The 24,986-nt window shown below is 36.9% G+C and overlaps 1 protein-coding gene across 15 annotated transcripts in view; it reads left to right on the forward strand.

Annotated features, from left to right (window-relative positions):
• The window catches only part of CDC42BPA (CDC42 binding protein kinase alpha), a 329,438-nt gene that overhangs the window by 272,723 nt on the left and 31,729 nt on the right, over window positions 1-24,986 (forward strand). For 7 of the 15 annotated variants that reach the window (XM_032317320.1, XM_032317321.1, XM_032317322.1 and 4 more), the window contains 2 exons: window positions 9,090-9,173; window positions 23,854-23,959. In XM_032317320.1, coding sequence (XP_032173211.1) covers window positions 9,090-9,173; window positions 23,854-23,959 — 190 coding nt within the window. Of the gene's footprint in view, window positions 1-5,189; window positions 5,295-9,089; window positions 9,174-23,853; window positions 23,960-24,986 lie in introns of all 15 variants that reach the window. The other 8 variants (XM_032317316.1, XM_032317323.1, XM_032317317.1 and 5 more) reach the window with 2 other exon arrangements.

The raw sequence follows: 24,986 nt of genomic DNA on the forward strand, positions 1-24,986 counted from the left end.
CACCTGTGAAGAGTGGTGATGTCTCTGGTGGAGCCGAGTGAAGAATCACTGACTCTTCAGCAGGCACAGAGAAGCATGTCCCAGGGATAGCGAGGCACCTGGATGGTCCTGGAAGGCAGCAGGCTGTAGGACACAGGCGGTTACCATTCCCAATGGTGGCCTTGACTCCAGCAGTGACATACAGTTGTGTTATATGCTGCTTTCAGACGAGCAGTAGGTAATACTTTTATAAACTTGAAATTCTTACGATTCCTACATGGCCTACAAGTGAGGTATCACTGTTCAAGGTTCACTGTGTTTTTATTTCTAGTCTGCTATGAGTTTCCATCTACAGTTTGAATACTTACATTCTTTTTAAGTGTGTTACCCAGTTAGGCATAGCCTGAGAAAGATTCGTTATTAATATTAATGCCTGAATGTAAGTGGTTATAGAAGGGTCCACAGTGTTTTCATTAATAGTGAGAAACTTTGAATGTCTCATTTTAGGTTACTCCTTTGGAATTTGGAAGAGAGATTATACATAGCTAACATGTAACTTAACTTCCTTTTGTTTTCTGAGAACATTTGTAAATTTTCCAGAGTAGATTTTCAAGTCGATATATTGAAAATAAGGAGAAATTTTCAGAAAGAGTCACAGGCTATATTATTTGTAATTAGCAAGATTGCACTTGCTAGTTGTAACCTCCAGTGATTTATTTATTCTTTGCTTTAGGGCAATAAAATACTAGATTCTCTGTTTTCCACATGATATGGCATTTCCATAATACTGTTTTTTATCATAAGCTCAATTAACTGAAAAAATTATATTAGTCTAAAGTTTGAGGTTATAAAGTGTTTCTGAGTACAAAAAAACTGGACTACTTGCCACTTTGTTTCCAAAATATTTCTAGCTAAAGCTAAAGATAATTGATGATCATTGTATTTTTCCTATTAACTTAGAATTTTATATTTACAAATACAAAACAACACGTTAGATGTAAGCTTTATTTAAAAAAAAAAAACTCTATCTAATTTGTATCAAATCTTGGCATCTTTTACTTTAAAGATCTTTTACTTTCTCAGGTTTCTTATGAGAATGTTTTGCTTATATTCAAATCTGTAATTATTTTTGGAGTAGAAAAGGCCCAACTCAAGATGAGTTGTTTTAGTTGTTTTTATTATTTATCAGAAAACCATACTGCATAATTTGAGGATTTCACCTAAAAATCCAATCTGATCCTGGGGGAAAAGAAACTTTTCTATTTCATTGCACTAGTCTAAAAATAAATTTTGTGGATTACTCAATAGGGAAATCCTAAATAGATTCAGGAAACATTATGGACTTTCTACATGACAGCGTTCTGCATTGTGGATAATACTGCTGATACTTTTTTTTTTTTTTTTTTTTGCCCAAAGAGTAGAGTGGTTGGTAAAAATGATGTTGGGGTGTAGTAGATGTTTCTAATGTCTGTTCATCAGAATAACTCCTTGAAGTAGGTTTACTTGGAAAATGAATTAGTTAACCAAAAACTAGGGAAAAATCACATTTAGGTAAAGATATAATTCTTATCTTTCTCAGTAGATTGCAGTGGATTGCTTATACTGTTCAGTTAAGTGGTACTCAGTACTCAGTGGGCCAGCCACTGTCTGGCCCAATATTTGTTTCCAAGAACTTCCTCCAGATACTGTCAGAAGGTACTGTCCAGTTAATGTTAGCTATGTATTGTTTTTCACTATTTTCTCCTTTTTATCATTTTTTTATGATCATAAATGCAATTACTGAATTGTGATATCTCTGCTATAGATGTAGATCATGTTTGTCAGCTTTTCCTGCTTCATTAATTCAAGTCATTGCTTACGTTTAGTGCTATACAGTTTTCAAAACACAAAGAATTTAACTTCCATGGTTTAAGTATATTATTAATGATTGTATTATAACCATGATAGAAGTTCAGAAGGATGGTGGTAAAAGTTCGGAAGGTAAATATAATTGATGTGCTAATAATAAGATGCTTTGCTGCCATGTTATATCTGAATCATTACCAATCATCAAATTAACCTTAGGCTGTCTGAAAAGTCTGGCTTATAGTTATTGAGTATTCTGAAAATTCAGTAAAATCAATTGCTTTTTAGTGGATAGGATAAGTCCTTATTTAAAAATATATGAATAAGCATTTGATTATAGATAAAATTTGTAACATCTTGAAAACCCATGAAAAACCAGTAACAGCTTGAAAAAAGCACGCTAATGGTAATTAACACTTCGAAATAGAAAATATGGAAGTGGTATTATATTTATATTTTTCTTACTCTTCCTGTTAAATCTCTTTTGAGATATCCTTAACACTGGCAGTAATTCAGAAAGGAAATGAAATACATAAATCTATTAATCTAACAGGTAGCTTCTAATAGCTGTTAGAAGATGTGAGAAAAAAAAAATTTAGTTTAATATTCAAAACGTTATTGCCATGAGTTTTATTCATCTTTACCAAACTTTGTTCCTTGTATTTCTAAGAAACATACTTTTGAAAAGTAAAGTAGTAATTTTTAAACTTTTAAACATTCACGGTTTTTTAAAAAATCAGTATCATTATAAATGGCATAGTTCAACTTTTTAAATATACTCAACACCATCTCAAAATATTACTAAAATATTTTTACTTATTTTTAATTTGTTTTAACAAAAACTACCTGATTTTGTTTAATCTCTGGAATTTATTTTAAGAACTTAGAGTTCCAAAAAGCTGGTATGCTAATTTTCATTATCCTGTTTTATTAGAGTTAGTAATGGAATAGTTTTTAAATCTAAGTGTTTCCTCTTTTGAATAACCAGTTTTACCTCATGCAGCTAAGAAAATCATTTTAAAATTTATGCTCATTTCTGTTTTTTATTTATGAGTTAAAAACTTGTTAGGAGCTACAGACTTTTTATAAATGACAATAATTCTAAAGAAGGGCCAAGAGGTATGTATTTAAAGCCTCGAGAGTTCTTTAAGACTCACTAATTTCTGTAACCAAGGATTAAACTTTGATGGTGTATTTTTTCCTTTGTTCAGTATCATACTGTCATCATGTCACAATTTTCACAGGGTTATGAAACATGATGGTGAATGTTTGAAGGACCAGCTATGGGGAGGGAGTGGGCGGTGGGTGGATGTTTAGGGGAGATGGTTTCTGTAGTGTACAGGTCCCAGCAGGGGGCGTGCTGACAAAATGCCTTAAAGCAGCGTGTTCTAATGTCTGCGCAGGAAGAGGTAATCAAACCATGTGCTCGCCTCTGGCCCGTGTATATTCACGGGGCTCACAGAGCAGACCTGCTTTCAATTGTCAGCGGGTATTCCTGCCTTTCTCATTTTTGAGGCGTCTTTAAAGTAACTGGACTTGGAGGCAGAAAGCCACGATATTAACTGTCCAGTCTCATTCACAGCATTATCCTTTGCACAGAAACTTATGCTTTTACCTCTTTCGCTCAGGCTACAGGCTACATTGTGTGATATGTCAGAAACTTAAATTTTACTAAAATGACCCCGTTTTGCATTTAACAAATCCCCAACTTGGACCCTTCCTTAAAACTTGATGAGCAACTTAACTTGATTATGAGGTCATTTTAGGTTCTTACTTGTGTAAAATGCATCAGGACTGCTTTGCTTATCAATTCCGTTTTAACAACCCCTCCCCCATGGATTCTTATTCAGCTGGCAATTTATGTAATGGTATGGAAACTTAGAAGGAGGAGATTTCTAGAAAATAGGATCTTTCTGCCCAATCTCCAACCCAGATTTCTATTCCACATTAATAATTTAAAAGAAGTACCTTCTCCATGACTGTCCTGCATAAAATTGTGAATTAGGCAAAACTTGTCTTAGAGGCTCATCATCTTGCTTTCACTCTCCTGTTCCTGGTCAGAGTTCCCTGTCAGGAAAAGAGATCATGTAACTCATTCTCAATGACCGTTAAGTTGCTTTGAGTACCTTTACTGTGGAGATGCCTCTGGTACCACAAAAAGAAGACTGGATGTGAAGTCAAGGAGTGGGATTCAGGCCTGGTTCTCCCACTTCATAAGCTATATTCATTTTATGAAATCAGTCACATTGCACACTTCAGAGCTGACATATAGCTAGTATGCTTCAGCTCAAGTGTTTCAGTTTTTAAAATATTCAAATACCTTCCTAGCTGATGGTACATGGCTGCTGCTCCAAGTTCCTTAGATGTCCTCCTGGAGACCCTTCTCCGCACTTCTCCTGAGCACAGTAACTAAAGGTTTAACGCCTTGTTGGGAGCCATGTGAGTCATCACCACCAAATCCTTGCCTTGTGGTTTGCCAGAAAACCTGCCTGTGCCCAGCAGAGGACTCCTGCAGGGTTAGCCAGCCCACTAGCCAGTCCCTACAAGAGTAACCATTATAATAGTAAAGGAAAAGAAAAAAAAAATGTTTTAAGTACCTACTTAAAATCCTTAAGCTGATTGTTCTGACTGAATAGTAACTTACGATCTAAGCGTTGTTCTTGCCGTACAATACAGCTGAAACGAATTCCCCAGCCTCTTTCTGAAATTGCTTTCATTGCCTTTCATTTCAAAAATGCAGTCCTGATAATTTTGAAGATTGCTGAGCTGAATGTGTCATCGATCGGTATGCTCCATAAGATCTTTAATGCTAAATTTCAACCCCAAGCATTTTGAGTTTCTAAAAATACTTGGTTAAAAGGATGCAGCTGAATATAAGTGCTGCTATTTCTACTGCTGCGGAATAAAAAGGCAGTGTTGCCCCAGCCAACACAAAACGGACAAATTAGTTTCTTTTACTTTGAAGTAATGCCTGGTAGATGACCAAATTTTCTTCTTATGAAGGACAAAATTATCTCGAACCTGCAGCACATACTCTGTTAAGTACTCGGCACTTAATTCACACATATGGTTACGTTTGTGGAATGCAAGCCAAGAACGTGTAGTAGAGACAGTGCTCGAAGTCAGAGACCGGCAGTGAAGATGGGAGCATTCTGTTAACTGTTATCTCTATCTTTGTTTACATTAAAGCTCGTGGTTATGCTTTTGTGTAATGACACATCCCAAAGGTGAATTTCAAACTGAAGTTTGCTTTCTTCTTCTCAAGGAATGTTATCATGATCATGCCTTACAGAAGTTTGCTAAGAGCTGCACATTGTTTGAAAGTGATTTCTTGGGTTTTTGTTTTTCCCAACTTATCTTCCTAGACCGATCCCGTTGAGAACACATATGTACGGAATCCGAACGTCAAGGTTAACATCCAGTCAAGGTCCACATCTCCTTCCACTTCTAGTGAAGCTGAGCCAGTTAAGGTGCCTCATTGGAGCAGTCTTGCTCCCCAACTGTTCACTTGTGTCAGGAAAGAGGGAATTGCAAAAAAACAAGTGAAATCTGACTCTTCTTTTAATCAAATGTGTTATATAATAAGTCACAATATATTGGAGATCATTGCATTTGACTGATAATGTAAATAGGACTCTAAAACCAAAGTCGAAAGATGCCCCCTCCAGATTCAACCTAAAATAGACAAATACTTATTTACTTTTAAAGGTAGTCTTTATTTTAAGTAGAGGACTATGCGGAACAGAAAGAAGGGTTATCTCACTTTTGGAATTGTCGGATATAAACTTGGTAGGCACCTGGCCGTTTCAGGTGCCATTCTCAGTAAATCTAGTAAGGTCTTCTACACAACTGTTACTTCGTAAGTACAGCTTAAAATGAAAATCGCCACTGCTGGCCACTGAATACTTTATTCTAACTGCTCAGTCAGCAAGAGGCATTCAACTGTGTCGTGTCTTTTGATAGTACAAAAACAGTGTTGTTTTGTACCTCCTGTTGGTCACTGGTTTCAAACAGCCAGTCGGCCAGTTTTCTCAACAGAGGTCCTTTCCTCACCAAGTCAGAAGCGTGTGTCATGCCTCAGGGAAGCCCTCCTGCCTCAAGATGCAATTCGGATTCTTCACTCAGCTCGCAGTTCTGACACAGCCCCTTTGTTTCCTGAATTATCTCTAGAGCTATGTCTCGTGTTCCAAGAGAAGCAGTTAGTCCACTTTGGAAAGCTGTCTGAAGTGAAGTGTGATTTGTAGTTAGATTCTGACTTGATTTTTTACAACCCTGTGACAGACTACCTCAGACTAGTTAAGTTGATGAGTCTCTGCTTTTTTTTTAATCATTGTTTTAATATTTCAAGTTTATACATCTTTTAATGCTGAAATATCTCATGCATACAGAGGTTAATAAATACACATGTAACTCACCCACAGATTTAACAGATGTGAACATTTTGCCCTGTCCTTTTCAAATTTGTTTTCAGAGAGAGAATATTTCAGAGAGTTGGAACACCCTTTCCTACACCGTTCCCCTCTCTCCTTTCTCAGACATATCTAAAAACCCTGAAACTGATGTGCATCTTCTCCTTGGTTTTACATTTCACTTCATTTATATCCATAAACAATGTATGAAAATGTTTGTTTTACATTTGTTTTACACAAACATAAATCTTCATTTCTTTCATTATGCTTTTGAGCTTTACTCATCTAGATACATGTCCCTTTAGTTGATTCATTATAACTGTTACATAATAGTTCATTGATTGAATATACCACAACCATTTATGTATTCTCCTTGTGTTAGATATTTAGGTTGTTTTCAATTTTTCTTATTACAATCAGTGATGAAGTGAACATCCTAGTATCTGCTTTTGCAGATATGCAGTTTGTTTAGCGTATATACTGGGAAGCTGAATTATTGGGCTGCGTGGTGTATGCATTTTCAACTTTAACTAGATTTTGCCAAATTATTTTCTACAGTGGTTGGACCAGTTTTCTCTCCCACCAGCAATATGTGAGAGTTCCCCATTTTCCCCCATCCTCACCAATCCTTGGTACTGTCAGACATTAACTTTAGCCAGTTTGATGGGTGTGGAGTGGCATTTTTGTTTTTAATTTGCATTTCCTTGATCTCAAGTATTCAGCATCTTTTTATGTTTATTGAGCACTGGTGGTTTGCCTGTTTATGTCTTTTGTCTGTTGTTCTATTGAATTATTTTTCCTATATTTGTAAGTGTTCTTTATGTAATCTAGATACTAATCCTTAGCTGGCTATATGCACTGCAAATATTTTCTTCCAGTCTGTGCTTATTTTAAAATTTTATTTGGTGTCTTTTGGTCTTGCAACAGTGTTTATTTTGAAGTAGGCTTATATATATATATATATCAGTCATTTCCTTTATGACTTCTGTTTTTCATATCTTTCTAAAGCAGTTCTTCCCTATGCATATGCAGCATTTATAAATTTTCTTCCATACTTTCTTCTAAAAGTTTAAAATTTTTTATTTTATATGTTTAGGATCTTAAACTGAAATTTATTGTTACATATTATATGAAATGGGGTTCTAAATCTATTTTTCTCATATGAACAACCAACTCTACTATATTTCCCCCGTTGATCTGTAAGACTCTATTTATGTATATGGTTCTGTTTGAGGTTTCTTTATTCTCTTCAGTTCTTTTTGTCTATTCCTGCATCAGAATCACATTGTCTTAATTATTATAACCTTAAAATAATTGACCTAGTATAATCAGCCACTCCCACCCACCTTTTTCTTTTTCTTTCTCTTTTTGACCCTTTAGTTTTATATATGACTTTTAGAATCACTTTGTCAGGTTCCATGTAGGACCTTTGATTGAAATTGAATTGAATTTATAGATTTATCTGAGGAAAATTGACATCTTTGTAAACGGCTCTTTCCACCTATGAACATGGTATACATATCATTTAGATGTTTTTATATCTTTCAATAAAGTTTTGTTAATTTCTTTATGAATTTACTTCATATTGCTTGTTACATTTGTTCCTAGGTACCTTAAAGTTTTTGTTGCTACAGGGAATGGAATCTTCTCCAAATATATATTCTTATGGTCTTCATGAACCCTCTTGAGCTTGTGTCCAACAGCCTTACTCCACTCCTTTTTTCCTAAACTTTTCTTGGGCTTTCTTTGTAAATTATAATGTCAGTTTTGTTTCCTATTGATTGTTTTTTGTTAACTTTTATGTAGCTTTTCAGTGTTCTTCTTTTGTCTCTCATGTTTACCTTCTTAAACATTAATTTGTAAATTGGATTCAAAACTTTTTCAAGCTATTTAAAGGTAAATTTAAATTAGAACTAAACTCACAAGCAGAAAACTCTGAGAAGCTCAATTCATTTCCATTTTAAGGTTATAGGGCATAGAAAATACTCTGTTTATGTAGTAACAAAGGCAAAGAGAGATCATCTATTTTTCTCTTGATATTTAAACTATTCTATAACTTTATTCAAAGCTAGCTTTTTCCTCTTGTTTGCTTGCTTAGCATCCGAAAATGAAGTAATTCTTTGTGCCTTTTTTTAATACTTTGCTAATTAAGTTATGTTCCTTTTCCAGTAAAATCAGTGTTTCCTTTCATTGAAAGAAATATCTTACATTAATATCATCTAAATATATGTCTTTTAACTTTTAAATTTGTATATTAAGCCCTGAATTCCAATAATACTAAATTGTTTAACTCCATTCTTTGGAAATTGATTTCTGCACAAAATCCCACTAATCAATCTCCCTCTCTCTTTTCTCTCTTTTTTTCTACATACACACATAAACACACACAAATCTACTGAATTGTATTCTATACATGTAACATGCATTCTGTATATAGAAGTTAGGAGTTAAGAGAATCTTTAAATATTTTGATTATAAATCCTGCTTAAAAAAAAATACTTTTAAGAATGTGGCATTTTCAGATGAACTTGAAAATTAATATCCTCATTTTTATTTGGGCTATATGCTGTGTTTTGTTTTCTTCTGTGGATTCTCTTTTCTGAATCATTTCTTTTTAAATTTCCAGACAAATTTTTTTTTTTTTTTTTTTTTTGCTACTTGAACAACTATTTCATTTGTAGACATTTCAGGCTGAAATTTAAATTATCAACACTATGAGAAATTTAGCTTCATTGAGATATTTTTTGCCTTATCGATGTCTTGCTTGGCTTTATTTACTTTGACTTATTTTTAGTTATGTTTGAAATAGATGGAGTGTTTCATGACATTTATTTCCTTTTTTGCTTCTGGATTCAGACTGTAGACAGTACTCCTCCTCCAGTTCACACACCAACCTTAAGGAAAAAGGCATGTCCTGGTTCAACTGGCTTTCCAGCTAAGGTACTCAATCTTAGATATAAGCATGATGTGTTCTGAAAAAACAAAAAAAACACGAATAGTGGTTTTCTTCTGCTGGTTATATTTGCTGTGGATTTTACTATTGGTTTCCTCAAAATTGCAAACATAAAAGTAAATCTTATATGACCAGAAATAACCCTGCTAAGAAAGGTAGGAAGAGTGATGTAAAGTTTGTTCTGTTTTTCTTCCATCTTTTGTCTATTTTTAATAATAATTTTAATCTACAAATTATAAAAATTGAAAATGGAGGGGCTTTACTGAAGTGCATAGTTTGGTTTGGTCAGTTTTATTTATTAGTGGAAAAGCCTGACAAGTTGGAAGTTTTCTGCCTTTTCTTTTTTTTATGATTTCTGAGCTTTTGAAAGATTACTGTTTTTAATGTATATTCTCCTTTTGCTTTATGCTCTTAAGGTTTTTTCAGATCAGTTTTGGACACTAACAAATTGAAGGAGAAATAAAATCACCGGATAAACCAATTTTTTCAAAATTCCAAACAATTTTTCATTACTAATTGTTCCCATTTTAAAATATAAAACACAGAATACATAGTAGTGAAGGAAGGTGCAACTTGAATAGACCGTAAGCACAGCATTAGCATGCACTCAAATGCATGTTGGATTCAGGAGAAAGACTACAGACCTGCAAAGTTCAAAAGAATGCTAGGGTTTTGTTTTGCTAGTTCTTTGGGGTTATACTCTTATTTTTATATCTACAGGAAAATAGCCTTAACATCATTCTTGAAGTATTTATATAAATATTTATGGGATTAAACGTTTTAAAAGACCTCTGAATTATCAATCAAAAAATAATATAAAGAGCAGCATCATAATTGTATCTACAGTTTACTGAATAGGACTATGCTTCAGACATTATCTATCTACTATATTATTATTTCTCTCACTATTATTTCTATGTGTCTAAAAGTTTCTAATTCAATTCTTACTACAGTGTTTGAAGGTATCTAATATGTCTCCATAAAGCAGAAAACTAAGGCTTAGAGAAGTTAACTTTCCAAATGTCACACAAATAGTAAACTAAAGGGTCAATATTTGCATGGAGATCTGCACATTTCTAAGTATTTCTTTTAAACAATATCTACTATTAATGTTAGATATGCAGTTAACAAACACATAGTTATACCATAATTTGAGAAGGTTTGGGGTTCTAGAAGACTCAGATTGGTATTACTTATCTGGTATAGTTAGTTCATGTAGGTAGTACAATAAATGGAAATTTCCAATGAATAGAAATTATTGCTTCTATACTTGCTGTCTTTTTTGTGGTCTCCTTGTTTCCATCTTCCTAAATTCAGTGTTTTGAAGTCTGCTATTGTAAGGAGTAGTGCTTAGAGGATGCATTGTAAAGAAGTTGAGGCCACTCAGAAGAATCTAAGATTGAAGTTGACAAACTACTGAGAAAGAGAAACATTTAGTGAAAAATTCAGGTGAATTATTTTTTCATTCTATTCAACATAACTATCACTGAAGTATTGATTATGGTAGAACATGAAGATTTAGTTGCTTATTTCAAGCTCCTGCAGTAAAATTCTAGAAACTGGAAAACAAATGTTCTCCCTTCCCAGAACAGAAAGCCTGGATAAACTGCAGAGTGAGAGGTTGGTGCATCTGAAAAGCTAATAAAAGTTACAGAAGTATAACTGGCATAGAAGAAAAACAAGCTGAATAATCTAGGCTACACAGAGCAAAATTCTGAGGCCAGAATATGAATTTAAAATAGGCACAATAAGTATCTGAATGAAACTTTTTTTTTTTAAAGGAAGTATATTGGTCACATGGAGTGGCGTAAGGCATCTAGGAAGAAAAATAATTTGCAAGTGCTCATGTGAAAATATAACTGCTGGAATAAAGAACTCAGCAGATGGCTTTAACAGCATCCGCAAACTAGATGTAGGAGAAGAACAAGTTATTGGGGTGGAAGATGACGTGGATGATACAACACATGACAGAAATAGTTTCAGTATCTCTGTAGTAGGACTTGGAAGGGGAGAGAAAAAAATAGAAGCACTTGAAGAAATAATCCCTTAACATTTCCCAGTAATTAAAGATGAAAAACCTCATTGAAATACATCATTATGTGCTAAAGAGAATAATTTTTTAAAATTTACACTTAGACACGTTATAGTAAAATTTAAGGATATCCTAGATTAAGAGAAAATCCTAAAAACTTTCAAAAACAAAGTTATCTGTAAAGAAAAATTAAATTGGTAAATTTAGTGTTCTCAACATCACTAAGTGCAAGAAAACAATTAAGATTAATGTTCAAAGTGTTGAAGAAAAAGAACTTTGAACCTTAAAATTTTAACTCAGTTGTAATATCACTTAATTGTGAGAATAAGTTAGAAATATTTTCATGTATACAAGAACTTAGTAAATTTATTATTTTAAAAACTTATCTGAAAATACTCTTTTATACATTAAGAACATACTATCAGGAAGGGAAATTAAGATAATAGCCCCATTTACAGTTGCATCAAAAAGAATAAAACACCTAGGAATAAATTTAATCAAGGAGATAGAAGATCTGTTCACTGAAAACTGTAAGACATTGATGAAAGAAACTAAAGAAATGTATTATATGTTCACAGATTGGAAGAATTGATATTGTTAAAATGTCTATACTACATGATGCAATCTATAGATTCAGTGCAGTCCCTTTCAAAATTCCAGCAGCATTTTTCACAGAAATAAAAAAAAACAATGCAAAAAATTTGTGTGGAACCACAAAAATCCCCTCAAATAGCCAAAGCAGTCTTCAGAAAGAAAAATTTGGAGGCATCACATTTCCTGATTTCAAACTGTATTACAGAGCTGTAGTAACCAAAACAGTCTGGTACTGGCAAAAAAACAGACATATAGATCACTAGAACAGAAAAGAGACGCCAGAAATAAATATGATGTATCTGTTCAGTTAAACACATATGATCAATTAATTTATGACAAAGGCATCAAAAATATACAATAGGGAAAGTATAGTCCCTTCAATAAATGGCACTGGGAAAACTGGGTATCCACATTCAAAAGAATGAAACTGGACCACTGTCTCACACCATACACAAAAATCAACTCAAAACAGATTGAAGACTTGAACTTAAGATAGGAAACCATAAAACTCCTAGAAGTAAATGGTGGGTAATCTTGACATTGGTCTTAGAAATGACTTTTTGGATTTGATATCAAAAGCAAAGACAATGAAACAAAAGCAAAGATGAGTAAGTGGAATTACGTCAAAGTAAAAAATTTCTGCATAGCAAAGAAAACCATTAACAAGTTGAAAAGGCAACCTATGGAATGAGAGAAAATATCTGTGAGTCATGTCTGGTAAGGCATTAATATCCAAAATACAGAAGAACTGATACAACTCAATAGCCCCAAAACAAGACAAAAACCAGCCACATCATCCAATTCAAAGATGGGCAGAGGATCAGAATAGACATTTTTCCAAAGAAGACATACCAAAAAATGGCCAAAGATACATAAAATGGTGCTCACCATCACTAATCATCAGGGAAAGGCAAATCAAAACCACAATGAGATCCCACCTCACACCTGTTAGAATGGCTGCCATCCAAAAGGCAAAGAGATAACCAGGTGTTGGCAAGGATATGGAGAAAAGGGAACTCTACTGCCCTGTGGGTGGGAGTATAAATTGGTGCAGCCACTGTGGAAAACAGTATGGAGGTTCCACACACAACTAAAAATAGAACTACCATATGATCCAACAACTCCACTTCTGGGTGTATACCTTAAGGAAACAAAATTACTATCTCAGAGATTATATGTGCCCCCGTGTCCAGTGCAGCATTATTTACATTAGTCAAGATGCAGAATAACTTGTATCCACTGACCGAGAATGGATGAAGAAAATGTGGTGCGCGCGCGCGCACACACACACACACACACACACACACACACACACACAAAGGATTATCATATGGCCATAAGAAAGAGGAAAATCTTGTAAATTGTGATGACACGGATCGACTTTGAGGGCATTATGTTAAATAAGAGAAAGACAAATTCTATAATGACCTCACTTATATATACAATCTTAAAAATTCAAACTTGTAGAAATGGAGTATTGGTTGCTAGAGGGTGGGGTTGGAAGATGAGGGAAAAGGTACACACTTCCAGTTACAAGATAAGTTCTGTGGACAAATGGAATACATGGTGACTATAGTTAATAACACCATATTGTATATTTGAGACTTGAAACTTGCTAAGAGAGTAGATCTTAAACATTCTCCTCACAAGAAAAAAATCACAACTATCTGAGGTGATGGATGTTAACTTGGTAATCATTTTGCATTATATGCATGTATCAAGCCATGATGGGGTATACCTTAAACTAATATATTGTATGTCAGTTATATCTCAGTAAAACTGGGGGGAGGGGGGGAGTAAGTATTCTTGGAGGAAATTCTCCATCAAAAGGAGATATAAAGGGTGCCTGGGTGGCTCACTTGGTTAAGCGACTGCCTTTGGCTCAGGTCATGATCCTGGAGTCCCCGGATCGAGTCCCACATCGGGCTCCCAGCTCCATAAGGAGTTTGCTTCTCCCTCTGATCTTCTCTCCTCCCGTGCTCTCTTTCACTGTCTCTATCTCAAATAAATAAATAGCATCTTAAAAAAAAAAAAAAAAGGAGATAGAAAGCTATGAGACCACTGTGAGAGACTTGGGAAATAGGGTGACTAAGTATCTCACAGCACGGTGCTATGGTCTGTAAAAACAAGCACCCTCACTCTACAAAAGTTGAAGAGAAAGGAAATACATAATCAAAGCTGTCCAGAATTAATGTAAATACAAACACAGAGGAGGCTAAATGTAAGGATCAGATGAGGTGAGCTTAAGCATTTTCTCGTCTGGGAAGAAGCTGCAGAGACAGCATAGCACAGTAGGTTATTGTGGTGGGTTCCTAGCAGGGCCTTCTAAGTTACTGTCACAAATTAGCTGTGTGAACTTGAGGAAGTTACTCTTCCTTGCTTCCATTTCCTCATCAGGAATGAGTACAATCATAGTATTCATTTCACTGAAATCTTCGGCGTATTAAAGAACCTTAATATTTATAAACACCTTAGAGCAGTACCTGACATAGTAGTAGCATATAAATGTTTAAACAAATATTGGTAACTTGATAAGGAAAGTAAGCACAAGTCTGAATCTTAAGTTGAAAGGAATAAATAGAAAACTAGCATGTAAACTGTCATATTTGTAAGGAAATGCTATTCGTTGAATGAAGGCAGGAAAGAGAAAAGAAAGGAAAACATGGTGACCTGGTGCTCTTAGCTGCAATAAATTGCCTCAAATCCTAATGGCTTAGAAAATTTTTATTATGCTCACAGTTTCATGGGTATGAATTTGAGAAGGGCTCCAGTGGGGAACTCTGGCAGAGGGTCTGCTGTGTGGATGTGGTCCGCTGGGAGCCGAGGCTGCAAATGTATGGAGGTTCAGCTGCGCGTGCAGGATGGCTTGCTCCCATGACAGGCAGCTGATGCTCAGGGTCTGTCCATATGACAGCCGCAATCTTCCTAAGTGGCAGCTGGCTCCCCAGAGGGAGCCTACTGTGAGAGCCAGTGAGAAGCTGCATGGCTGAAAGCAAAGGTGGATGGAAGGGAAGAAAATAAAGCAAAGCAGAGATCACAGTTACATGCTGTAATACGGGATTTAAGGTGTAAAACACCAAATGGCACGAAAGAGGACGTTGTCTGCTAATAAAGGGAATAATAAAGAATGATCATGAATGTGGATGGTCCTCACAAAGGAGCCCTAACCTATACACAACAAGAACCGAGAACTTGGGAGAGTAGGTTAGAGGCAGATTGGAGATTTTAATTCACATTCTCAGACAATATAATAGAGAAAATGCAGGACAGAGGACAGAGGGTTAATATCTGTATGCATCAAGAGCTTTTATAAACAAGGGGATGAACATGTGATAGTTAAATGGCCAAAAGCCAGGCATAGGCCAACGAAAACTTAAAATGACTGAGAGTGAAAAGCTGGTTAGACTTACGAGAAGTTGGAGAAAAGCAGAATAAAGTAATAATGAGCTACCTCTTTACATTTGTGGTATACATACCCTTGTTATCACCAGGATACTGTGACACATTATAGGATGGATATGTGAATCAGTACCATTTTTTTTAAATACAATTTTAGAACATATTAATGAAAAATATTTGACAGTGAGTCTCTAGAACCCAGTGAGTGGAGGGTAGAGGATTCTGGGAACTTGGTCTCTGTGGCAGCATGGTTTTTGAATCTCACTGAATCTCCATAAAAACAGACCAACTGGGTAGGTATTAGAACTTAAAAAAAACAAAAATGTACAGATGAGACCTGAACAGTAAATGAGAAGATTTTCCCACAAACTTCAAAATACAAACTGATAGGAAAAAAAAAAAGTCATCTGTAAGACCCCCCCATCACCACCCCTCACCATGGTATTAAACACTCTGCTAAAGAAAGTGGGATTCATGAAAATCCAGAGCCAGAAAATCGCCAAAACACAAGTATGCACTGCTGGGCATCTCGAGAACAGAAGAAACGGAGAGGATTTTGCAAGCGCCATCCTACAGGCAAGGACAAGGGAGGCAAGATGGTGGGAAGATGCGACAGTGCTGCAGTTGTCAGTCCTCAAAACTGGATAATCAGAACACCCTTCCAGATCACAGCCCCAGACTAAGAAGGGTCAGTGGGGAATGGGTTCACAATTGAGCGAGACAGGAAAGGAAAGAGAAAGTTCGGGTGATTAAGAAGAGGGGAGGAAGATCTCAGAAACCATGAGATGGTTTTGAAAAATCATTTTATGCAAAGGCATGGAGCTGGAAAAATTACTCTGGCCCACCCCTCCCTTGCAGAAGTATAGGAAAAGTCATTTCACTTAAAAAGGAGGAAACCAGTCACAGTCAAATCTCACACCTACAAAAAGAGAACAGTATATCTTAAAAAATGAAAGTGTGCCAGAAACCCATGTCTACAAAAGCAAGAAAAACTACAATCAATATTTCAGAAGAAATTAAGGAAATGATAGAAGCTGTGAAACAACAAAAATTATAAATAGCAAACCTTAGAAATAGGAGTGTTGGAGAAAGCAAGGTTTGAAGAAAGGTGACAAAAATCCAGGGAAAGGATTAGAAATTAAGATGAAATATGACTGCAAGCATACAGATTGACCTATAAGAATTTGGAAGTAAATAAACTCAACAGATCACTTATGGAAATAGTAGAAAGATTTTTAAAATTTTGTTAGATCAAGAAATGAGAAAGGGCACCTGGATAGCTCAGTCAGTTAAGTGTCCAGTTCTTGATTTTGGCTCAGGACATCATCTGAGTGGGGATTGTAGGATCAAGTCCTGTGTGGGGCTCCATGCTCCGCAGGGAATCAGCTCACGGATTCTCTCTCTCCCTCTACCTCTGCTTCTCCTCCCACTTGCACTCACATTCTCCAAATGAATAAATAAATCTTTTTGAAAAGAAAAAAAATGAGGGAAGAGGTTTAAAAAAAAAAAGGATTTAAGAAAAATGATGGACAGGGAAGAAAAACAAAGAAGGGCCAGTGTTTACATAATAGGAGTCTCTGATAGAGACCATGAAAGCAGCAGAAAATACTAAAATCTCTGTTCAAGAAAATTTTCTAAAATAAAGCAGACTTGAAACTCATAACACAGAGGCACCCAGCATAGCCAAGAAAATCAACTCAGACAAAAGAAAACATATTCCAGTAAGCTCTTGGCCTATAAAGAAAAAGGATATTGGACAAAAGTGTAATAAGTCACTCAAGGGGGAAGAAAAGAATGAAATTTTCATCAGACTTTTCAGTAGCAAGACTATGCCAGAAAACAACTCGGTAACTTTTTAAATGCCCTAGAAAAGTGTGAGTCCGAGGGTGTTTCTCCCTTTCTGACTTCTTGACAACTTTATTGAGATATAATTGATATTCCAAAAAATGCACATAGTTTAAACAATTTGATGAGTTTGAGATGTCAAAGATCTTTAAGAATTTTAGGATTTTTAAGGAAATAAAGCATCCTTCCAAAATAAAAGCCATAGAGAAGTATTAAGAATGCACAAAAAGTCAAGAATTATTGTCCCCACAAACCCTTCCTGAGGGGTACATAGAGGACAGGCTTCAGATCGAGCAGAATAATAAGGCACCCGACACCTCGAGGAGCCGGAGTGAAAAAGGGAGTCTAGAATGAGTTGGGGAATTGGTTCAAAGTCCATATAAAACACTGTTTTTGTAGCTCTCAGAACCAGACAGCTTACCCCCAACTCAGCGGTATGTTCATTTTGTGGAACAACTGAACCAGAGACCACAGATTGAAGGACACCAGGTGCAGAGGTTGGTGAGAGAGGGGAGGTGTTGAACTAGGAGTAGGGAGATCTTACAGATGTCCGAAAGCTGAAGGTGAGGCTCCAAACCCCTTTCTTCTGCTTAGCTCCCAGAATGTTGGCTGTTGGCTTTATCATCTCCCTCTTTACCTCCCATCCTGGGAAGATTTCAGTGGAGTTTTTGAAGAAATTGAATGCCTTAGGGATAATGGCAGCTGAGAATCTAGTGTGATGGGTGAGTGTGCATTGATGGCGTGTGCAAGCGCGTGCACACGCACAATATAAATAAACCTTCCAGTCAGCTTTTTTACTGACTTACACATAAATGTAAGCAAATTCCCAAAGATCAGAAGACATTTCAGGAAATCCTCCAGCAAAAGGAAGAGATACAAACAAAAATATGTCACATTCAAATGACTAGAGATCAAAATGGCATTATACTTAATAGCAAAATGGAAAGGACAATTGGAAGGTAAAGTGATTGTGAGACAGATTTTTGATTCCCTGTCAAATGTTTAATCAGTTTAGGGGGAAATAATAGCATTTTCAGAAACTGGAGATCTTCTAAAAGTGTTATCACCTATGCTCTGCTTTCTAAGTAAACTACTAAGAAATGAGTTCCACCAAAACACGGGAGGAGATGGAGAAATAGGCATAGAGTCCATTGGAGAGAGAATCACATACAGATCTGTTGACAGACTGAAGCCTGCAGCTGAGTCGGGAACAGGGAAGCCGAGGGCTCCAGGACAGTGTCTTCAGGTTAGATAAACACTGGATGGAGGAGTCTTGAAGGCTTCCTTCCTCACTGTTTGACCACGTGGTAAATAGATTCAAGGAGATTTTGCCATTCTTTTAGAGAATCTAGGGCTAATTAATGAAAGAGACCTAGAAAATTAAGTTTAAAAGAGGGACGGCATCATTGGTTTCAGAAAAATCAAAAGATTATGCAAGAAAGATGGAACCATAATGTACTTCTCGACTCACTGAATTCTAATTCCAAGTTCCTAATAACTTGAATGCTAAGTGCAAAGTTTAACCCAAGACTGTGCTTTGAAAATATTGAGGACATGAAGGGAGTGGCTGATTTAACAGTGCTCAGTCCTCCTCTTCCATAATAGGAAGTCAATATGATGCCTCAAATCAAAAAAGAGCAGGATGGGCTTGCGTCCCTCACCCACCCCACCTCTACCCCCAGATACAGAAGGAGGCAATCAGCTGCAAAAGTTAAAAGAAATTGCCTCTACGAAAGAGGACTTGGAGCAGAGGGGTGCTTCCGTTTTTATTATAAGCATTGTGATACTGTTTTACTTTGTAAACCGTGTATGGGTATTAGGATGATTCGAAAAACTAAAAACGTACATAGGAGAAAATGGGAAATTCTTTGTGGTTAGGCAATGAATGTAAGATCTCAGATCATGGGGCGCCTGGGTGGCTGAGTGGGTTAAAGCCTCTGCCTTTGGCTCAGGTCATGGTCTCAGGGTCCTGGGATCGAGCCCTGCATCGGGCTCTCTGCTCAGCGGGGAGCCTGCTTCCCTTCCTCTCTCTGCCTGCCTCTCTGCCTACTTGTGATCTCTCTCTCTGTCAAATAAATAAATCTTTAAAAAAAAAATCTCAGATCATGAGCATAAGGTGAAAATATTGCTGGTTGCTGTTACATCACAATTAAAGATGCTTGTGCAGCAAAAGCTTTGTTAATGGGGGCTAACAGGCGGTGACTCCTGGTGAAAGAAATTTGCAATGTTTAACACCAACAAGGGATTAATTTCTAGAATATGTAAGGAACTCCTACACCTCTCTGTGGAAAAATCAGAAATGCAGTTGAAAAACTGGCAGATGATATGAATAAGTAATTCCCAAAAAAGGAAATCTAATGGTTAATAAGCATATGAAGAAATGTCCAACTTCATTAGTAAAAAGTGAATAATTTAAAAATTATCACTTTATACTCACCAGATTGTCAAAAACTAAGTAAAGTAACATCAAAGACATGAAGAAGCAGGCAGCTTCACACACAGGTGTAAATCCTGTTAGACTGGGTGTCAGATCTTGTGGGGAAGGGTGGGGAGTGAATCATCAGGGAGGGGTGGAAAAAGCAATAAGGCAAAAGAAAATCAGAAGGGGACCTCTACCAAGCTCTGTGATGACATTTCGCGCACTAAAGGTTAACTCGGTTTTGTGCACCTAAGGCTTCTCCTCCCAAAATAAAATTTACTTCCTGTTTTTTAAAAGATGAAGGAGTGTATAATTACGACAAAATAATTAGAAGTGCTTAAAAGGGGGAAAAAAACCTTTTTAAAATTTTATTTTTATCCTTTTTTTATTTAAATTCAATCAGCAAACATATAATACATCATTAGTTGCAAATGTAGATTTCAGTAATTCATCAGTTGTGTATAACACCCAGTGCTTGTCACATCACGGGCCTTCATGGGGTTTGTATGAGGTAAAGACTTCTTGTCATTTATCAGTGATAAAATTCTCATGATCAACAGTGAGGGTTAAGCTTTTACCAGGGATCATAATTGGTTCTACTGTCTTGTCCCAGCTTCTGTCAAAGACCTTTTTCCTTCTCCAGTGATAGCTTGAAGTACACAACACAGACAAAATTGGAATAGAAGAGAGCCCTTCTTTCTGTCCACCTTTTTTTTTTTTTAAGATTTTATTTATTTGACAGAGAGAGATCACAAGTAGGCAAAGAGTCAGGCAGAGAGAGAGGAGGAAGCAGGCTCTCTGCTCAGCGGGGATGCTGAGGCAGATGTGGGGCTCGATCCCAGGACCCTGAGATCACGACCTGAGTTGAAGGCAGCGGCTTAATCCACTGAGCCACCCAGGCGGCCCCTGTCCACCTTTAAAAAAAAAAAAAAAAAAAAAAAAAAGATTTTATTTATTTATCTGAGAGTGAGTGAGAGAGGGCATGAGTGCTAGTCAGGGAGGAGTACAGGGAGAGGCAGAAGCAGACTCCCCACCAAGCAGGGAGCCCAGTGTGGGGCGTAGTCCCAGGACTCCAGGATCACAAACTGAACTGAAGGCAGACGCTTAACCGACTGAGCCACCCGGCACTCTTCTGTCCACCTTTTTGAATATCGAGTTTATAGTTAATTCTCAGTTTACTCCAAATGATCACATAATCTAAAAACTCTAACCTGGGTCCATGCTTTAGGTTTAATGCCCCCTTCCCTAGATTTTTTTCCTTCTTTTTCTCCTCTTCAAACTACCCTTTGGATAAGTGTTAGAGTTTAAATACTGACCAGGAGGCAGAACGGGGTCTTAGAAAGATCAAAAGGCAAGTAATCTGGACCCTAGGAGTGGATCCGTGTATCTCTCTGTTACTGCTCCTCTCTACTCCACCAAAACCAAATAAATACAAAATCCTACGGTGTAATGCCTAGAGGTCAGTGCCATCAGAATCATTATCTTTAATTACGTTGTTTTATACTGTCCTTCATTGAGATCAGTGAAACATGATCCCACACTTTAATCAGCACCTACCAGTTGATTGGCTGGTTAGTTGAATAGTGCTCTAAGAAAGCATTTTTGTTTCCTAGCATACTCGGTTAAAATTGCGACATCCTGAGTAGATCTCTTGGAGGGGAGGGCAGTGTGTAATGTGTTTTGTCAGCAATTTCATGGGTATTGTCAAGAATTGCTGTTAAGGTTTGTTGTGGCCATAGTTGTTATTACTGATACTCCAGACCTCTCTGTTATCCCTTAGAAGAAGGAAGGAAGTTGCCTCTCTTAAGCCGTTGATCAGTTCTCTTGTTGTGATAAAAGCTTCCAGAGCAATCAGTAGACTAACTTTGCCTTTTGCCATAATTTTGAGCAATTGAAAAAAATGCTAAAAATTTTACTCTGGATACTTCCTCAAAGAGCAAAAAAATAAGAGTAAACCTTGGTATACAGGAAAAATACTGAGCAATATTTTATATGATATTAGCAAACCGGGTACTTGTGTTTTTATTACAGACATGGAAGCCCCTAGTCTTGGCCTAACCGTGTCTTGTGTAGTTTTCAGGTTTCTTAAGGAACATATTCTGCATGTTTTTAAATGATCAAACAGAATCAGACAGATGTAGGCTTAAATTTTAATTCTACCATTAACTATGTATCCATGAGTAACTGAGTCTCATTTCCTTTACCTGCATGAGGCAATATTACCTGTCTTTACAGGGATATTATCTCCATTAAATGAGATGGTGCACGTGGAACACTGGCACAGTGTCCCCTCGTTGGTCGGGGGTCAGGCCACCCAGGAGCAATTTTACAGTTGGTCTGAGGGCGGTCTGTGTTCTAGATGCGGTAGAGTCAGATCCTGGTGCTGCTTCGAAGCTTTTGTGGCATTTAAATCACATATCCCATTTGAGAAGAGTAGAATTTTTTAAAAATTTTTTTATATATATTTTTAAAGATTTTCATTTTTATTTGTCAGAGAGAGGGAGGTAATAGAAGGAGAAGCAGACTCCCTGCTGAGCAAGGAGCCCAATGCAGGACTTGATCCCAGGACCTTGAGATCACGACCTGAGCCAAAGGCAAATGCTTAACCGACTGAGCCACACAAGTGTCCCGAATTTTGTTATTGTTCTTGTTGTTTTAAGATTTTATTTATTTATTTGACAGAGAGAGAGTGCGAGAGAGGGAACACAAGCCGGGGGAGAGGCAGAGGGAGAAGTAGGCTTCCCGCCAAGAAGGGAGCCCAACGTGGGGATTAATCCTAGGACCCTGGGACCATGACCTGAGCCGAAGGCAGACACTTAATGTGTGAGCCACCCAGGCACCCCCAGAATTTCATTTTAACTTAAATTTTAAAGCTTTGAATGGCCCCTTTACTTTGGCTTTTTTTTTTTTTTTGTAAGATTTTGTGTATTTGAGAGAGAGAGAGAAAGCATGAACGCGGGGAGGAGGAAGGGGGGAGCAGACTCCCCACTGAGCAGAGAGCGCCATGGGAGTCGATCCCAGGATCATGACCTGAGCCGAAGGCACACACATAACCATCTGAGCCACCCAGGTGCCAGGACTCTTTAGGTTTTGTTTGTATGTTTGCTTTTTTAAGATTTTCTTTATTTATTTTAGAGAGAAACAAGTGTAGGGAGGTGTAAAGGGAGGGGAAGAGAATCTCAAGCAGACTCCACGCTGAGTGCAGAGCCTGATGTGGGCCTCCATCTCATGACCTTGACATTATGAGCTGAGCCAAAATCAAGAGTCACTCAACTGACTGAGCCACCCAGGTGACTCTGATTAGTCCCTTTGGGTTTTTAATATAAGTTAGTCTCAACTAAAATAACTACTACTTAAAACAGTATGTCATCAGAATTCACATATTATTGGAATAGAATAGGGATCTTACTAGTTTAAATCAGTCACGCATATAAAATAAATTATTAGCCAAATTGGTTTTCAAAAGTAAGTAACTATGTTCTGAATGCTCACTCTCTTCCAGCACTGTTCGAAACACTTTATGTTCACATATCCATCCAGATAACTGTTATTGATCCGATTTTATAGAATGAGGAAAGTAAGACACAGAGAAGTTAAGTATTTTGTCCCTAGGCTCACACAGCACAGTGAAAGGATGGTTATTACAATTCATTTATTATTAAAGCGTTCTAAGGGCTAATTTGGAGAGGAGAGTATGTTCTGGAGAGCTGCAGTCTACACGGACTTAGCACCAGATTGGATAGACAAGACTCGGAGAACTTTAGTGGGTTCGCAACAAGAAGTTTCAGGCTGCTGTCTGTCTCTAGAATAATGCGTGTGTGTGTTTATCTACTGAAGGGTAATACCACCTGCTTCCAATGAGGAAACAGATTCATTAAACATGTTCTTTGTTCTTGGTCCCATAGAATAAAATACTTGCTTTATAGCAGGGACAAGAATTTTCAGTTACTCTTTGTTCTTCCTAAGAAGGTATAAAAGCATATTAAATTTCTGTATTCGTAAAGATATAAATATGTAACATTTCACTTAACTCTTTGGTGAAGAATAATTTGAAGAATTTGTAAAAATCCTGAATCAATATCTGTGAGCAAAAATAAAAAGCTACAGTTCATAACTTTTCAAATGGCGTTCAAGAGCAATTAATTACCATGTCACTTCTTATATTATTTTTAGCATAACCTAGCTCTATATCGCCTAATAAAAATATGCAAAGAGCATAACTTACGGAAAGTTGTGAGAAATGAAAATAATTCATTCGACTTCTGTTTAGAAAACATCCTGGTAGCTCGAGTGGGGCCCGGAGATTTACAGTACAGAAATCCTTTAACTAATTGATGTTTTTAATAATCGGTGTGTTTTTTATCCCTTTGTTTTACAGCGCAAGACCCATCAGTTTTTTGTCAAATCTTTCACTACCCCTACCAGATGTCACCAGTGCACCTCTCTGATGGTGGGTTTGATAAGACAGGGCTGTTCCTGTGAAGGTAAGAACAAAATAGCAAGAGAGTGTGATGTTAGAATCCTGGTGTTGGTTCCCTAAACTGTAATCACGTAGCTTTATTCCCCTTAAACAGTACGTAAGTGTCTGCTGGCTCTGCTCTTTCTGGTTACAGGAGTACAGATTATAAAGCAGGCACCTTGCTGCATGTTGAACAGGGGAGAAACCAGCTGGCCCCTGGAAACATTTTCCAGGGGAGACTTTGCTGTTGTGGCTCGTTCATCTTTGTTGCGTTATTTGGGTGAATTTATGGTTCTGGGAAAGCATTAAGCTGAGTGATAGAAGACATAAAAGTTATCCTTGAATCTGTTCATTTAACTTCCACCTTGCTTAATTTCTCTAATACGAGAAATCATTCTTCAAAAGTAGGCAGTTCGGTATCTTTCCAGAAATTTTTTTTTTTTGGAAGATTTTATTTATTTATTTGACAGAGAGAGATCACAAGCAGGCAGAGAGGCAGGCAGAGAGAGAGGAAGAAGCAGGCTCCCCGCTGAGCAAAGAGCCTGATGTGGGGCTCGATCCCAGGACCCTGAGATCATGACCTGAGCCGAAGGCAGTGGCTTAACCCACTGAGCCACCCAGGCGCCCCCTTTCCAGAAATTTTTAACTGTCTGCCACTTTGCCTCAAAAGGATACTTTATTCCCAGTATTTGTATCATTGGATTTTCCTTACCACTTGTTGACTCATTGATTCATCCATCGAGAGTTCGTGGAATTCCTGTCCTATACTTCTAGACACTGCAGTGTAGTCGTGGATGGGGGAAAAGACTGAGAGCCTGCCCTCTTGGAGCTCACATTCTGAGAGATGGGAGATCAGGGGTCATTTGAACAGAAAATGAAGTATATTTGTCTGGGCACCACTTTATTTTTCCTAAGACTTCTGAAATGTAAATGACTTAAATAATTATAATGGGATGCACTATTTGGGAATAGTTTATTTATTTTATTTATAGTATATTTATTTACAGTACCTTAATTGGGAATATACTTTTTCTAATCAAATGAAATTTATC

The sequence above is a fragment of the Mustela erminea genome, chromosome 17, assembly GCF_009829155.1.
Source record: "Mustela erminea isolate mMusErm1 chromosome 17, mMusErm1.Pri, whole genome shotgun sequence".
Lineage (NCBI taxonomy): Eukaryota > Metazoa > Chordata > Mammalia > Carnivora > Mustelidae > Mustela > Mustela erminea.